The 17,292-nt window shown below is 44.9% G+C and overlaps 1 protein-coding gene across 1 annotated transcript; it reads right to left on the bottom strand.

The window, feature by feature from the left end:
• Positions 1–246: 246 nt before the first annotated feature.
• LOC311117117 (serine/threonine-protein phosphatase 6 regulatory ankyrin repeat subunit A-like) lies at positions 247–11,089 on the bottom strand (the record flags this gene model as incomplete). Its single annotated transcript, XM_084192106.1, has 21 exons — positions 247–765; positions 971–1,062; positions 1,191–1,273; positions 1,368–1,450; positions 1,577–1,722; positions 1,936–2,101; positions 2,957–3,176; positions 3,400–3,517; positions 3,740–3,827; positions 4,422–4,623; positions 5,798–5,872; positions 6,049–6,075; positions 6,292–6,403; positions 7,006–7,146; positions 7,483–7,551; positions 8,803–8,949; positions 9,224–9,338; positions 9,542–9,620; positions 10,008–10,220; positions 10,457–10,599; positions 11,002–11,089. 21 exons carry the CDS (start codon positions 11,087–11,089, stop codon positions 473–475), a joined length of 2,700 nt encoding a protein of 899 aa, XP_084048232.1. The 3' UTR covers positions 247–472.
• Between the last annotated feature and the right edge of the window lie 6,203 nt (positions 11,090–17,292).

The following is a 17,292-nucleotide window of genomic DNA, read 5'->3' as shown; positions in this document are numbered from 1 at the left end:
AAAGGCTTCTTCCACATCTTTTGGTCCATGTCTGTTTTTCACTCAGTGAAGTGCTACTATCCCCTTGGACTACAGGTTATTGCCGTCATAAGGTGTCCGTCTGTCTGTTGGCTGGACAGTTTCTACCGTTTAGGACCTTTGTGGGTAAAGGTAAAGGTGGGGTATAGCAGCAGCAGTTCCTCTGAAGTCCAGTATCTGCTGGAAGGACACCTGGTGGTACGAGAGGATGAGTGTGGCCAGCCAGCCTGTTGTGCCTCCCCCTCTCCCTCCCTCCCTCCCTCCATTTCTCTCTCTCCATCTGCAGGACTCTTAAGGCTCCTGTGCGGACTGTCTCGGCTCGTGCCCTCCCAAAGCTGGCTATGGTGATTTAAGACACGGTGTGTATGTGTGGATTTGTTTGTGGCCTCTGCCCCACTTCACTGTCCATCCGCCTGCCCTTGGCTCCCCTCCTGGGCAGCGACCACCCCCCCCCTCAGTATGTCTCTGAGTCTGAGTCGTTGAGTTCCTCATCCTTGTAGAAGCCTCCATCGTGGTCGCGGTGGCCGATGTTGTTGAAGCTGCAGTAGGAGCTGTGCTCGCTGCGCAGCACGGGCAGGCTGTCGAAGGTCACACTCTTGGAGGGGCTGGTGGTGTAGTGGTTAATGGCACTGAAGGACAGGCTGGGCGCCGGGTTGCAGGGGGACACGGGCATCATGGTGGCCAGGATCAGCGCCAGGCAGTCCGCCACGTCTTTGTTGGGGGCGCAGGCCAAGGCAGGCGTGTAACCTGAGGGGTTCAAACAGAACAGCAGAGGGTCACTTCAGGAGCATCACCGTTTACTATAACACTTTTGGTGAAAAACATGAAATAACAGCAGGCTAGGAGATACAAAGTTAAGACAATAACCAAGCAGTGGACTAGAGAGAAACAATTGTGGACACATTGAGAAGAGAAGTACAGAAGAAAACGGTGTTAGCGTTATGGATCTTACCATTCTCATCGACTGCGAGCACGCTAGCACCCTTCACTAGTAGCTCCTGAACCACCACCGTCAGACCATTTCTGGCTGCAACGTGTAACGGCCTGAGGAGAAAGTACCGTCAGATTAGCCAGCAGCAAATGAGGATACCTCCCAAATGCCAGACTATTCCCTATATAGTGCACTTCTTCTAATTCTTCTGGCCCAATTAATACAGCTGAACCATACGTACGTCTGTAAGGCTGCGTTAGTCGAGTTGATGAGGTTCCTGTCTGTAATCTTCTCCAATATCAACAAAGCACTGGTTTCATGCCCCTTTAAAAACCAGAGTCAAACATGTCAGACCAAAATTTCAACCAGAGAGAGCCAACTGTTCAGATGAACGTCATCTTCATGTGGGGATGCTCACCTTACTGCAGGCCAGATGAAGAGCAGTGTTCTTGACTGCATCCTGCAGGGTGAGCTCTGCTTTGGCACTGCTCACCAACAGCTCTGACACAGACAGAGAAACATAAAGAAACTCAATTAGGAAATGAAGCGACTTATTAAAATGTAAAACAGACATGTTGAACTTAAGCCGGCTGGGCGAGGCAAAGCGGAGGAGAGGGGGCTGCGTACCGACAGCGTTGGTTTGTCCGTTCTCAGCAGCCATCATGAGGGAGGTCTTCCCGGAGGCATCGGGGGAGTTGACCTGGGCGTTGTGGCCTAGCAGCAGCTGAAGACACTCCACGTGGTCCGTGAAAGCCGCCGCATGCAGGGGGGTCCTGGAGAGAGAGGAAACTTATTTCACCGATATCATGTAGGACTGTTATAAACAAGTTTGTTCAATTAACCCTGTTTATACCATAGAAATATAAAATCACTAATAGATGTATTAAAAGTAATCTACAATCCCTCATCCAACCCCAGAGGTCATTTTATTCCCAAGACAACATTATTCTCCAGAAGAAAAGGACTTTGTCATGTGCTGTAGTTACCGGTTCTTGGTGTCAGTGGCGTTGACAATGGCCGGCCCCAGAGTGTCAATCAGCATCTCTGCAGCCCCCTCGTTGTCATTGATCACAGCACAGTGGAGGGGGCTGAACGAGTTGCCCTCGGTGACATATGCTATGACAAAGTCCTGTTTCAGTGTAAGGTCCTCCACTGAGAGTCATAACCCCTAATTCTGTTGTAGTCTTGTTCATTCCCCCACATGGCTCCGTCCACACCAATCGAATGCTTTTCAAGCCACAAGAGGGAGTGAATGAGTGTACACTTCATGGAGGAGAGAACAGAGCTACAGTCCAGTTAGTCAGTACGTACCGTTGTATGTAGGGGTGTAACGATCCATCTACTACATCGATGTATCGATTTATATTCCTATGATCCAACTACATCGATCTGTGCTCGGTGAGTTGGCCTTTTGGACAACATATATCACTCTAACATCGTTTTAAAATGTAATAAATCGATTGTATCGATACTAGGAAATAACCCATTGGATTTAAGCACGTCAGACTTTATATGGATGTTTTTTCTTAGCACTTTTAATGATAAAGGCTTTAAACATTACTCGATTCAGTCTGCCTATCCGTGACGTCATCGCCCCACGCCAGCAGCAGCGCAAAGGCGCAAAGACAACAAAACATAGCATGGCGGACGACAGAGGAGAAGCCGACGAGCGAGAAATTATCAAGCCACCATTGCGGTCCTTACAAGAAACAGGAATCTAGGAAACTTCACCTGCACTGTCCAGTATCCAGGTATTTATTTCAGTCACACTGGTTGAATTTTTGGCTAAAAGGTTACTGAATCGATTTCAAGTCACTGAATCGTTTCGGATCGTATCGTTCTAAATGAACCAATATCGTCCTTGAATCGTATCGACAACCACGAATCGTGATACAAATCGAATAGTTACACCCCTAGTTGTATGGCCTGCCTAATTCAGGGACATGTTTACGGTGCTGAAGAGAGAAAATCAGAAAATATCTAGTGTTCCGTTAGTCCAGTACGTACCGTTGTAGCAGGCCCAGTGTAGTGGCGTGTAGCCCTGGTTGTCTGTGATGACGGGGAGGGTCTCCACTGACTGGGCGGCGTGTAGGAGTCCCCCCAGCACCCCGATGTGTCCGGATTCCGCCGCCAGGTGGACAGGGGTCCGCCCCTTACAGTCCCGAACCAGGAAGCTGGCGCTGTGCTGCAGCAGGGCCTCCACACACTCCTCATGACCCGTCAACGCCTGGGAGGAAGGGCAGGGAGACAAGAATGGATTTGAATAACTAATAATCAATGATATAATAATGAATCATCAATTATTACAAATGATGTCTGGAGGCAGGTCCCCCTACAGGGATGAATACACCACTACCCATGGACAACTACTTTTCTGAAGATAATATGTATATTTGAGCCTCCCCGTCTCTTTCTGTGTGTGAGCGTATACAGCCAGCTCTCCTCCTCACCCCTCTGTGTAGCGCTGTTCTGCCCCACTTGTCTTTGGCTTCTACGCTGGCTCCCTTGTTGAGTAGTGAGTACACACAGTCTGTGTGTCCGCTCAGCACTGACAGCATCAGAGGGGTTCTGATACACAAGACAACAAGGTCATATTACAAACTGGTAATAACCAGGCTGAGTCCCAAATGGCAACCTATTCCCTATATGGTACACTACTTTTGACCCGAGCCCATAGGGTTCTGGTTTAAAGTAGTGCACCAAGTAGGGCATAGGGTGCCATTTGGGACGTAGAACTAGTGTCAAAATCTCTTTATTTCAGGAATTGTATCCAAAACCCAATTGACTTACTGTCCATTCCCGTCTTGAACGTCCACTGCACTCTGGAGGTCAGCATTTCCAATCAGCAAACGCAAACACTCCGAATGACCGTTGGTAGCTAGAGGAGGATAAACAGAGAGGATATAAGAATGTGAGATGAATGACCGTTGGTAGCTAGAGGAGGATAAACAGAGAGGATATAAGAATGTGAGATGAATGACCGTTGGTAGCTAGAGGAGGATAAACAGAGAGGATATAAGAATGTGAGATGATTGACCGTTGGTAGCTAGAGGAGGATAAACAGAGAGGATATGAGCTGATTGCTGGACGACTATTACCTTCACATGAACAGACAGATTTCTAGAACAGTGGTATTGGTAGATGACATCCTCATGATGTTAACACAGCAGATAATAAAACATTTTGGGGCTGAGGCCCTCGAAGCCTGTCACCTGCTAGCTGTGTACCTGGCTCTGGATAGAAGTCCCCCTGTGCACTGATCTAGGATCAGCTTACCCTCCCCAGATCCTCAGCAATAATGACAAAAAATGACCTTAGATCAGTGTGTAGTGGGCATTTTCACACTATGCTATATAATATCCCTAGAGTGGACATTGGCGTCCTAGCAACATGACCAAACAAATGTCCATCTTGGTAAGGAAAACTTTTGAATTACAGAATCTCTAGGTCTTACGTGATATCCTATGCGTACCTGCAGCGTGGATGGGGGTCCTCTTCAGGGTGAAGTCTTTAACCAGGATGGAGGCTCCCTGGTTGATGAGGACGTCAACACACTCCACATGGCCTTTAAAGGCAGCCAGGTCCAGAGGGGTGCGCCCCTGGCTGTTCCTCACGTCTAGATCCAGCAGAGACTGAACCAGGACCTCCATAGCATGGTGGTGGCCGTGGTACGCCTGAATGGAAACAAACACACAGTCTGAAGCAAATTCCAGTGGTATGCCTGAACAGATATACACTCCTAATATAATCAATGTCCTATAGTAGACCAGTGGTACGCCTGAACAGAAATACACTCCTAATATAATCAATGTCCTATAGTAGACCAGTGGTACGCCTGAACAGAAATACACTCCTAATATAATCAATGTCCTATAGTAGACCAGTGGTACGCCTGAACAGAAATACACTCTTAATATAATCAATGTCCTATAGTAGACCAGTGGTACGCCTGAACAGAAATACACTCTTAATATAATCAATGTCCTATAGTAGACCAGTGGTATGCCTGAACAGATATACACTCCTAATATAATCAATGTCCTATAGTAGACCAGTGGTACGCCTGAACAGAAATACCCTCCTAATATAATCAATGTCCTATAGTAGACCAGTGGTACGCCTGAACAGAAATACACTCCTAATATAATCAATGTCCTATAGTAGACCAGTGGTACGCCAGAACAGAAATACACTCTTAATATAATCAATGTCCTATAGTAGACCAGTGGTACGCCTGAACAGAAATACACTCTTAATATAATCAATGTCCTATAGTAGACCAGTGGTACGCCTGAACAGAAATACACTCTTAATATAATCAATGTCCTATAGTAGACCAGTGGTACGCCTGAACAGAAATACACTCTTAATATAATCAATGTCCTATAGTAGACCAGTGCTATGCCTGAACAGAAACAGTCCTAGACCCCTAAAGTAGACCAGTGTCTCTCAAATCGGGTGCCCATTTTTTCTCCCGCCCAGCATCAACATCGAAGGTCCCTGCCAAGCGTGAGATTTAGAAACACTCTACTTCTCCTCTGTTGGAGGTTGATTAACTCAAATGGCAAAATAAGGAAATCATCCTCATCATCACTGTGTCAAAACATGCATGTATTTTACACTAATCAGGAACAGATAGGAACATGGTGTGTGAGTGTCTGGACAATCAACTTTTCGTGGAAAAACAACACCATGCCTGCATCCCAGATAGCACCCTATTTCCCATGTAGTGCAGTACTTTTGATCTGGGCCCATAAGGCTCTGGTCAAAAGTAGTGCACTAAATAGGGAATAGGGTGCCATTTGTCATGTGGCGAGACCCCTACAGGAGCAGGTAGGCTTTACTCACAGCTAAGTGTAGGGGGCTGATGGGAGCTCTGACATCAGAGTCGTTCAGGATGTCTGTCCCTGAGGTTTCCATTAGCTGGGGAAAGACAAGGACGGGCCAGTTTAGACTTGTAACATGTTTACTTTGAAGGTTAGTCTAGTAGCATGTTTCATGTTGTAAATCTCAGTGACCAGCCCCTGCAGACATACTGGGGTGTTGCATTCGTATCTTAAACAAGCTAGTGTGAGGAAAAGTAACCAACTGGTACTTACCACATCTAAAGGTGTTTCACTTGCAATCTGGAAAAAGAACATCAAGAGTGACGATGCGGCCACGACAAACATGCAACCACACCTTAAAACCTACTGAATATCAACGTCTGTCCCAAATGGCACCCTATTCCCTATATAGTGCATTACTTTTGACCAGAGCCCTATGGGCCCTACAGCCATTTGGGACGCAGACAAAATGGTCTGTGAATGCAGGGCGTCTAGTCCCCTGTGGTTCTGACTCACCAGCTCCAGACAGAGGCGGTGTCCGTACGCAGACGCGTAATGGACTGCGTTGTAGCCCTGATTGTCCCTGATCCCTGGGTTAGCGTCGTTTCGCAGCAAATATTCCAGACACCTAGAGGTCAGAGGTCAAGAGTTCACTAATCATTATACCAACATCAAGACAGACAGATAAGCAAGCAGAGACACTTTCCCAAAGGAGACGTGGCCAAGCTTTCACACTGCAGATTTAACACTAGTATGTATTCAAACACGACCAACAACATACTCTAGACTACAGTGAAATGTGAAAGGTCATGGCACCACAACATACTCTCCAGACTACAGTGAAATGTGAAAGGTCATGGCACCACAACATACTCTCCAGACTACAGTGAAATGTGAAAGGTCATGGCACCACAACATACTCTCCAGACTACAGTGAAATGTGAAAGGTCATGGCACCACAACATACTCTCCAGACTACAGTGAAATGTGAAAGGTCATGGCACCACAACATACTCTCCAGACTACAGTGAAATGTGAAAGGTCATGGCACCACAACATACTCTCCAGACTACAGTGAAATGTGAAAGGTCATGGCACCACAACATACTCTCCAGACTACAGTGAAATGTGAAAGGTCATGGCACCACAACATACTCTCCAGACTACAGTGAAATGTGAAAGGTCATGGCACCACAACACACACAACAGTAAGAGAGGTGTGAGACGTACTTTCCGTCTGTGTCGGAGGCAGCAGCGTAGTGGAGCGGGGTGCAACCCCTTTTATCCAGATCGTTCACACTGGCCCCAGACCCCACCAAGGCAAACAGACACTGGTAGTTACAATTGGCTGCCGCATAATGCAGAGGACTCCTAGAAGAACGCACAGAAACCATTCAACATCAACAACAGAAACAGCTTATTGGAGCTGTAAAACATTTACATTTTACGTCATTTAGCAGACACTCTTATCCAGTGCGACTTACAGGAGCAATTAGGGTTAAGTGCCTTTCTGCAGGGCACATAGATTTTTCACCTAGTCGGCTAGGGGATTCGAACCAGCAACCTTTCGGTTACTGACCCAACGCTCTTAACCGCTAGGCTACCTGCCGCCCAATCTTTCCCATAATAATTCCTATATGCCCCTATACTATATTCCCCATTATCATAAAGATCACATATGAAAGTTATTTGATGCCACAGACAGACCTTCCGAAGCTGTCCTTTCTGTTGAAGTCTGCCCCTGTGTTGAGCAGCAGATTCAGACAGTCCAGGTTCCTGGTAACAAGATATCAAGTTCAGAAAGGCTCTCGTACATCTGAGCTATCAGGTGGATGGTAACAAGATATCAAGTTCAGAAAGGCTCTCGTACATCTGAGCTATCAGGTGGATGGTAACAAGATATCAAGTTCAGAAAGGCTATCGTACATCTGAGCTATCAGGTGGATGGTAACAAGATATCAAGTTCAGAAAGGCCCTTTCACATCTGAGCTATCAGGTGGATGGTAACAAGATATCAAGTTCAGAAAGGCTCTCGTACATCTGAGCTATCAGGTGGATGGTAACAAGATATCAAGCTCAGAAAGGCTCTCGTACATCTGAGCTATCAGGTGGATGGTAACAAGATATCAAGTTCAGAAAGGCTCTCGTACATCTGAGCTATCAGGTGGATGGTAACAAGATATCAAGTTCAGAAAGGCTCTCGTACATCTGAGCTATCAGGTGGATGGTAACAAGATATCAAGTTCAGAAAGGCTCTCGTACATCTGAGCTATCAGGTGGATGGTAACAAGATATCAAGTTCAGAAAGGCTCTCGTTCATCTGAGCTATCAGGTGGACGGTAACAAGATATCAAGTTCAGAAAGGCTCTCGTTCATCTGAGCTATCAGGTGGATGGTAAAAAGATATCAAGTTCAGAAAGGCTCTCGTACATCTGAGCTATCAGGTGGATGGTAACAAGATATCAAGTTCAGAAAGGCTCTCGTACATCTGAGCTATCAGGTGGATGGTAACAAGATATCAAGTTCAGAAAGGCTCTCGTACATCTGAGCTATCAGGTGGATGGTAACAAGATATCAAGTTCAGAAAGGCTCTCGTTCATCTGAGCTATCAGGTGGATGGTAACAAGATATCTAGTTCAGAAAGGCTCTCGTACATCTGAGCTATCAGGTGGATGGTAACAATGAGAACCTGAAAGAAAAGAGAAACCCGTACACTGCTCTTGCTAGTATCACTGTTTTTATAATGCTACTAAAAGCAATAATAAAAAGTGATACTAGCATGAGCAGTTTGCAGGCTTCTCTTTCAAGAAGATATAAAGACAATTTAGACCAGAGCTCAAGTCAATACCACCATGGCATGGAACCACAATATACAGAAATGATACCGCACTAATGATCTAAACGATTTTTTTATACTGCTAAACAATGTGAAATGTAAGACTGTGAATATGTGTTTGTTCTTTCTGGTGGCTTTCCAGTTCATGAACTAAATATTCCTTGGTGTAAAGCCTGGACCAGTCCACTCACCCTCCAGCTGCTGCAGCATGTAAACAGGTCCTTCCAAAGTCGTCAGGGGTGTCTATATCAAAGCCTGATGAGAGGAGCTTCCGACAGCAGTCAGAGAACCCACTGAGAGCAGCCAGGTGGAGGGGGAACATCCCATGGACGCCTCGCCTGCAACACATTTTTACATTTTAGACTTTAAGCAGACACTCTTATCCAGAGTGACTTACAGTTGATTCAGCTAAGATTGGAAACAGCACCACATCACAGTCCTCATTAAACCCCACAGCAGATCAACACATCAGCATGCTGCAATGCCCTGTCTATCAACCCCCCACACACCACAATGTGTTGAGCATAGTCTCCAAGCGGCAATTTGGTCAATGACAGAATTGCAGATGCATGTTGCATTATTGCTGGAAACTGTGTGTGTGTGTGTTCTCACTTGGCTGTGTCAGCTCCGTTCGTGATGAGTGTATTGATGAGTAACTCATGGCCGTAGCGAGCAGAGATGTGCAGGGGTGTGTTTCCATTCTTATCTTCACAGTCGATCTCAGCACCTACAGAACACACACACACACAGACACACACACAGACACACACGTCAACCACTTGACCCTAGAGGCCTCATGAAGCTTCATGTTCAACCACATTGCAAGTAACATTGCTCTGTGCCAGTGAATCATGGTTTGAAGACAAAAGACAATGCTGAAGAGCCTACTGGTTCATATATATTCAGTTGAGAGCATTCACAGCGACTCACCATTCTGGATGATGGCTTGAGATCTGGAGAAGCGTCCGTGGATGGCCGTCATGTGGAGGGGGGTCTTTCCATCTTTACTCTGCAGATAGAAAGACAAAGATGGTTCACACGGCAGTCTGTGCTGCTGACCACAGGCAAAATCAAACACGTATTGGAGGAGCGCTTGATTGCATTTAGTTTGCATTGTTAGGCCTATTCCATTGGTATTTGAATGTAGACCAGGGCCAAATACTAAGCCATGTGCTGCGTCAGTGTGGGCGTCCCAAATGGCACCCTATTCTCTTCATAGTGAACTACTTTTTGAACCAAAGTAGTGTACTTATAAAGGGAACAGGGTGCCATTTGGGACACAGGCAGTGTCACCACGGCTCCTTGCTCTATGGGCCCCTGGTCAAAAGTAGTGCACTACATAGGGAATAGGGTGTTATTTAGTTCAGACACAGTGTTGGTCATCCGGTCTCCTCACCTTGATGTTGACGAGGGCCCCGTTGCCCACCAGCAGCTCCAGGCAGAGCGCCCCATGGCGCAAGGCGGCCGTGAAGTGGAGTGGGGCGAAACCCTTCTCGTTCACCTGGTTCACGTTGGCGCCGCACTCGATCAGCTCATTCACCACCACGTCCTGCCCGTTGTAGCATGCCACGTGGAGGGGGGTGTTACCGTAACCATTGGGCTCATTTATCTGGAGGGAGCAAGGGAGGGAAAAGAGTGGAGAGAGAGAGGGGGGGGGGGGGGAACAAAACAATACATTCCTGATCAGGTCACTTGGTTCTGAAAACCCCCTGGCCCAAAACACTGGCTCCAACCTCCATCTCTTCATTACTTGAAAGGAAATCATTCGCCAACCCACTAGAGCTCTGTATTTTCATTGAGTTGTAATTGAACAGTGACTACACATTTGAATGCGTGTTGACTCACATCCACTCCAAGGTCCAGGAGGTACTTGACTACACTGATCATTCCACTGGAGGCTGCAGAGTGGAGAGGGGTGTAGGCCTTCTTGTCTTTACAGGACACCTCTGATCCATGAGAGGCCAGCAGTTTCACCACCTCAATGTGCCCTATGGTAGAGAGAGAGGGGGAGGGATAAATAGAGAGAGAGAGAGAGAGAGAGAGAGAGAGAGAGAGAGAGAGAGAGAGAGAGAGAGCGAGAGAGAGAGAAGGGGAGGGAGATAGTAAGGGGGTTAAGAGAGAAACAGAGATACAAACACAGAGAGATAGGCAGAGAGAGGGAGAGATAGATTAGTTTACAGTGGTACACAGCACCATAAGCAACACCTACATCATGTTAGTACAACTGAAAACATCTAATCAACCTACTTAGTACATGATTCTGACATAATAACACACTAGACGTGGCTCATACAGCTGAGCTGTGAGACTAACACACAGTCCATTCATTCATTCATTCATTGGTATAAAGGACATTAGTCAGAATGTAAATGATGTGGTAAACTCATCACCCATGTAAGCAGCCCAGTGGATTGCTCGGCGATCCTTCTTGTCAAAGGCATTAATGTTGGCTCCTCTGGAGAGAAGCAGCCTCACCATCTAACAGGGAGAGGAGAGAGAAACAAAACACAGGTTGAGGAAAACTAAACAGCAAAATCCGCTAAATCTGGCTTCAAAGCCTTCCCTTTAAAATTATATATTTTGTATTCACAATGAATGAAAGATAACATGTAAAGACATGGTACATTTCTCCCCTTTTAGTCCCCCTTTGACCTCCCCCTCCCCCCAGAATGCCTCCAAACACATTTAAAAAGAAAGGGAAAGTAATTGAGTTACATGTCAGAAAACAAAACAAAAGTATACAACAACGTTACTTCAAGCAAAAATGTAATAGCCTAACAATTTCAGGTGATTAAGTGATTTTATAGGCCTATATAGCAGTAATCTCAAGGTGGGGCCAAGAGTACTAATCTGGAGGAAGTGTTTGGAGCTGTTCAAAATAGGATATCATCGGGTCCCAGGAGGAATAAAATGAGTTGGTTGACCCTCGAATGGTAACTTCATTTTTTCTCATTTTAGGAACAGCTTCAGATCTTCGAGCCAAAGAGAGGCTAAGGGAGGATTGATAGATTTCCAATCCAATAAAATCCTTCTGCGGGCTAACAGGGAGGCAAAGGCAATGGCATCTAGCTGTCTATTGGTCAGAGAAGGATTGTTGTTTGGTACTCCAAAAATAGCAATTTCTGCACTAGGCTGCAACTTTATATCAAATGCTTCAGAAAGGGTTTTAAATAGTGGACAAATAATCTGCCAGACGGGGACAGGACCAGAACATGTGGGTCAAGTCCGCCAAGGAGCTTTTACACCTGTCACATGTACCATCAATATTTGGGTAGAATTTGGACAATCTGGCCTTACTGAAATGGATACGGTAAAGTACCTTAAACTGTATAAGGCTGAGCCGGGCACAAGAGGAGCTTCCATTTACCCTCAGTAAGGCATTTCACACTCAGATCGGATTTTATTCAAAGCCTCCTCTGAACAAACTCAAGCATACAACTAGGGCTGTGATGGTCATGGAACTTCAGGTGTCGGTGATTGGCGTGTCTTATGTACGTGGTCATCGACAAAACTGACAGCTGACAGGGGGGCGGGACGCACATTAGCAAAGGAAAACATTAGCGCGTTTAGGCCAGTCTTGCTCTCAAGTTTGGGGAAGCTAATTTTCTCCATGAAGAATATATCAAGCATTCCATGCATCATCACATTTGCAAACTTATTAAAAAAAAAAAAAAAATTCACCTTTATTTAACCAGGTAAGCCAGTTGAGAACAAGTTCTCATTTACAACTGCGACCTGGCCAAGATAAAGCAAAGCAGTGCGATAAAAATAACACAGAGTTACATTTGGGGTAAAAAAACATAAAGTCAAAAATACAACAGAAAATATATATACAGTGTGTGCAAATGTAGCAAGTTATGGAGGTAAGGCAATAAATAGGCTATAGTGCAAAATAATTACAATAGTATTAACACTGGAATGCTAGATGTGCAAGAGATTATGTGCAAATAGAGATACCGGGGTGCAAAAGAGCAAAATAAATAACAATATAGGGATGAGGTAGTTGGGTGGCCTAATTTCAGATGGGCTGTGTACAGGTGCAGTGATCGGTAAGGTGCTCTGACAACTGATGCTTAAAGTTAGTGAGGGAGATAAGAGTCTCCAGCTTCAGAGATTTTTGCAATTCGTTCCAGTCATTGGCAGCAGAGAACTGGAAGGAATGGCGGCCAAAGGAGGTGTTGGCTTTGGGAATGACCAGTGAGATATACCTGCTGGAGCGCAGACTACGGGTGGGTGCTGCTATGGTGACCAATGAGCTAAGATAAGGCGGGGATTTGCCTAGCAGTGATTTATAGATGGCCTGGAGCCAGTGGGTTTGACGACGAACATGTAGTGAGGACCAGCCAACAAGAGCGTACAGGTCACAGTGGTGGGTAGTGTATGGGGCTTTGGAGACAAAACGGATGGCACTGTGATAGACTACATCCAGTTTGCTGAGTAGAGTGTTGGAGGCTATTTTGTAAATGACATCGCCGAAGTCAAGGATCGGTAGGATAGTCAGTTTTACGAGGGCATGTTTGGCAGCATGAGTGAAGGAGGCTTTGTTTGCGAAATAGGAAGCCGATTCTAGATTTAACTTTGGATTGGAGATTCTTTATGTGAGTCTGGAAGGAGAGTTTACAGTCTAACCAGACACCTAGGTATTTGTAGTTGTCCACATACTCTAGGTCAGACCCGTCGAGAGTGGTGATTCTAGTCGGGAGGGCGGGTGCCAGCAGCGTTCGATTGAAAAGCATACATTTAGTTTTACTAGTGTTTAAGAGCAGTTGGAGGCTACTGAAGGAGTGTTGTATGGCATTGAAGCTCGTTTGGAGGTTTGTTAACACAGTGTCCAATGAAGGGCCAGATGTATACAAAATGGTGTCGTCTGCGTAGAGGTGGATCTGAGAGTCACCAGCAGCAAGAGCGACATCATTGATATACACGGAGAAAAGTGTCGGCCCAAGAATTGAACCCTGTGGCACCCCCATAGAGACTGCCATAGGTCCAGACAACAGGCCCTCCGATTTGACACACTGAACTCTATCTGAGAAGTAGTTGGTGAACCAGGCGAGGCAGTCATTTGAGAAACCAAGGCTATTTAGTCTGCCAATAAGAATGCGGTGGTTGACAGAGTCGAAAGCCTTGGCCAGGTCGATGAAGACGGCTGCACAGTACTGTCTATTATCAATCGCGGTTATAATATTGTTATCCTATGTTGATTTATGACAAGTTCATTGACTAGGGCCCTATAAAATAAGCGTTGCGGACCGAATCACGGAATCCAGACATTAAACCGAAATTCAACAATATTCAAACATTTATTGAACTTAGTAAGAAATCAACTAAATCTATTCAACTTGTTAGAAAACACATTCATTTGCCCAAGTCAATCATAAGACATGAACAAAATGCATCAGTGATTCGTATTTCCATGAACTTTCTGAAACGGCACAGGAATGCCCCTGTCTGTGTGCATGTGTGCGGTGCGCGCGTATGTCTACACTTTGTGTAGCCGTTAGCGATGATGCTAATGATAACCTTCTTCTGGTAGGGAAGGAATGGCTTTCCCCAAAACCTTCGCAAGTAAATGTTAACTACAAAGTAGCCTATGCCTGCCTGGCAGAATTATACCGTGATCATTTGCATCACTCCAGTGGCCATTTGTTCTACAGCAACACCGCTTAACCAAACAAAGGTCTCTTCCTGGTGCACGCTTGCATTTAAGGGTAACTACACCCCAAAATCTAAATGTCTTACATTTTTCCCAGACCTCACAAATGGTCACCTGATAGGGTTTAAACATTGTTGTGGACATAGAACATCCAATTGTGCTGTTTTGCTATTAAAAAGGTGTACTTTTGAGAGCGAAAACCTGCCAAAACAGGGACAAACGGTCAACGGGGAAATCTAAACGGAGAAAAGGGAACTTGGGAATTAACGGAATCAGGCAAAACATTGAAGGGATTTTATAGTGCCCTAATGGACTACAGACATTGACTGTCTCCTAGACTAAAAACTAAGATTGCATGTACTGCCTATATTTTGAGGGAAACGCACTGTCCATTATTTGATTTGATCAGGGCAGGGCAGGGCAGCACACAAACTGCATTTAGTCCAATAACAATCCATGATATTATTAGGGTGATAAATAAAAAAATAAATATATATATATATATGAGTCTTGTGGGGGGGGGGGGGGGGGGGGGGGGGAAGAGGGCCTATCCTATGTTGATTTATGACAAGTTCATTGACTAGGAATCCTCATCTCATTCCCAGACCCAGTGTAACCCCTCTTCTCTAGGTAGACTTCCATTAACTCCTCCCACTCCAGGACAGAGTACTTATCTGAGCCATCACCCCTAAAAAGAGGTGGAGCACTAACATCTGACTTCACAACCAGATTCAGCTTGGACGCATCAATAAAGGTTGACCCACACTGCTCAGGCAGGGGAAACTGCTGGGGTTGGTGAGGGGGACGGGCAGGAGAAAGACTTGAAACCCCAGGCTGCAGTAAACTCGCTCTGATAGATTCTCCTATCTCTGAACCAATCTGCTTAATAAGGTCACTAAGCTGACTCGGAGGCGTCCCATTATCACCGAGTACTGTGGATGATGGTACATCAAAAGACAGAGGTGGGATACCCTGGTCAGGTGGAACAAACAGCCTACCCCTCCCAGTGCTTGCAAACTCAGGACTAGCAAACGCTCTACTCCCAGGAGCTGACTGTACAATTGGTGTAAATGGAAGGACACCCCTCCCTCTACCCACACTAAAATCCCCAGCATAACACGGGTGCATTTAGTGCATTCAAATACCCCCCCCAAAAAATGCAATAAACAAATTCATCCAAAACATACAAATAAGCACGAATACCTGTATCTAATGAATATGCTACATTCACTTTCACTGTTTACAGTATATATTCACTTACAGTAAGCCATCAACAAATTCACATGCGCAGGTCGTGCACCTCATCCACATGCACAGCTCCGGCGGTCGGCTTGAGCTGACCAGTCGGCAGGTCACGTAATTAGGACACTGCCACAACTGGAATTCTGATGGTTGGATAATTTTTATTCGACCTGCACACGAAGAGACAACACACAATATGTTAGCTCTTGGTGCAGCCACAGCTCTCGGGCACCTTGCTAGTTGAAGGTCAGGCAAAAGAGAACAGGTGCTGCATGCACACATTCAGTGCCTAACAACACACTATACAATACAAGTAAAATGATATACAACATAATTCTGACAAAATAAATGACATACCTGTACACGAAGAGACAACACACAATAGGTTAGCCCTTGGTGCAGCCACAGCTCTCGGGCACCTGCGTGAGCACATAGAAACTCACTCAAACACTGACCCAAATACTCCCGAGTTACAATAGGTACCCTAATTAGCGAGCTCGGTGAAAGTTGTTAACATACATCTTTATATTGTCCACATTGTAACAAAACCTGTAGTTGCGTAACAGCACTTTGTGTAACTTTACCACAGTTTTATATCGACAAATTACGGCGCCAAGGACAACATACCTTGCTAGTTGAAGGTCAGGCAAAAGAGAACAATAAGAGGGTACATAAATACAGATAACCCGCGATGGACCAAACCAAAATATACACAACTTTTACAATTAGGTGTATTAACAATATAGATACATAAAAATGTTTGTACACCAAAAAATAACATTAGCTATGGAGCTGTAATTAAATAAAGAAACCACATTGAATTACTATTATTATTAACTTTTTAACATCCCCTCTTGACCTGGCCTACTTGAACTGTCCTTGTGTGCAATTTGGTGCATAATCTAGGGGAACAACATCACACTACTACACATATAATTCAAGTCATACCTTTATTGTCATTCATGCTCTTATTTTTAACCGAGTAGTTTTGCAAAAGTGTAACCTGCGTCAATTCTAGGAAATATTGGAATAACGTGCTTAAGAGGACACCTGACACGCACAACAGGATAACACAACAACCAGATTTTCAATTGACAATCATTGATTTAAATGGATGTGGTCAATAGATTTGTATAGGCATATATACTAATTTAATTTAACTTGTAAACCAAGGTTGGATTAGTAGGTCTATGCAACTTGCACCTGGATAACCGCGTCATGAATCGGAACGGGCTCCAACGTCCTCATATACACATTATGACAAAATAAAGATCTTAATCTTTCACGAAATAAAGATATAGAAGAAAACAGGTTCTAGAAACTCAATTTCTCCATGGCAATAGAATGTAAACATGTATGTTGCGCCAAACATAACCAAATATCGCCTACAACTCAATTCTCAGCGCAGCAAATTGGACGATTCCACAGGCATTGATCATTCGCGACTTTAAGTAATTCCTGTTATCTCTAGAGCATCCCGTATATTTATAGCGCTGCATTTCGTCCCCCTCTGACCATGGATAGGATTGGGAGCATTCCTGAGTTCACTTATGGTCCCACTAAGGTAATTTTAGGAGATATTCCTTTTGGCATACTGTAAATGCCTGTGCATAATGTACCTAATAAAGCATACTTATTTTAATTATCTTCAAAGGAATTCTGTAGAAGCAGCCTTTATTTTCAGACTCTGCAGGCCTGCTGGGAGGAAGCATATTACAATAAACAGGTAAGATTCATCCCACAAAAACAGTAACCACAGAAAGAAAGAGATAGATTTAATCCCAAA

The sequence above is a fragment of the Coregonus lavaretus genome (assembly GCF_964263955.1).
Source record: "Coregonus lavaretus genome assembly, contig: HAP1_SCAFFOLD_3426, whole genome shotgun sequence".
Classification (NCBI taxonomy): Eukaryota; Metazoa; Chordata; class Actinopteri; order Salmoniformes; family Salmonidae; genus Coregonus; species Coregonus lavaretus.
The sequence above is the reverse complement of the archived record's forward strand: the minus strand, read 5'-3'. Positions and strand labels throughout refer to the sequence as shown.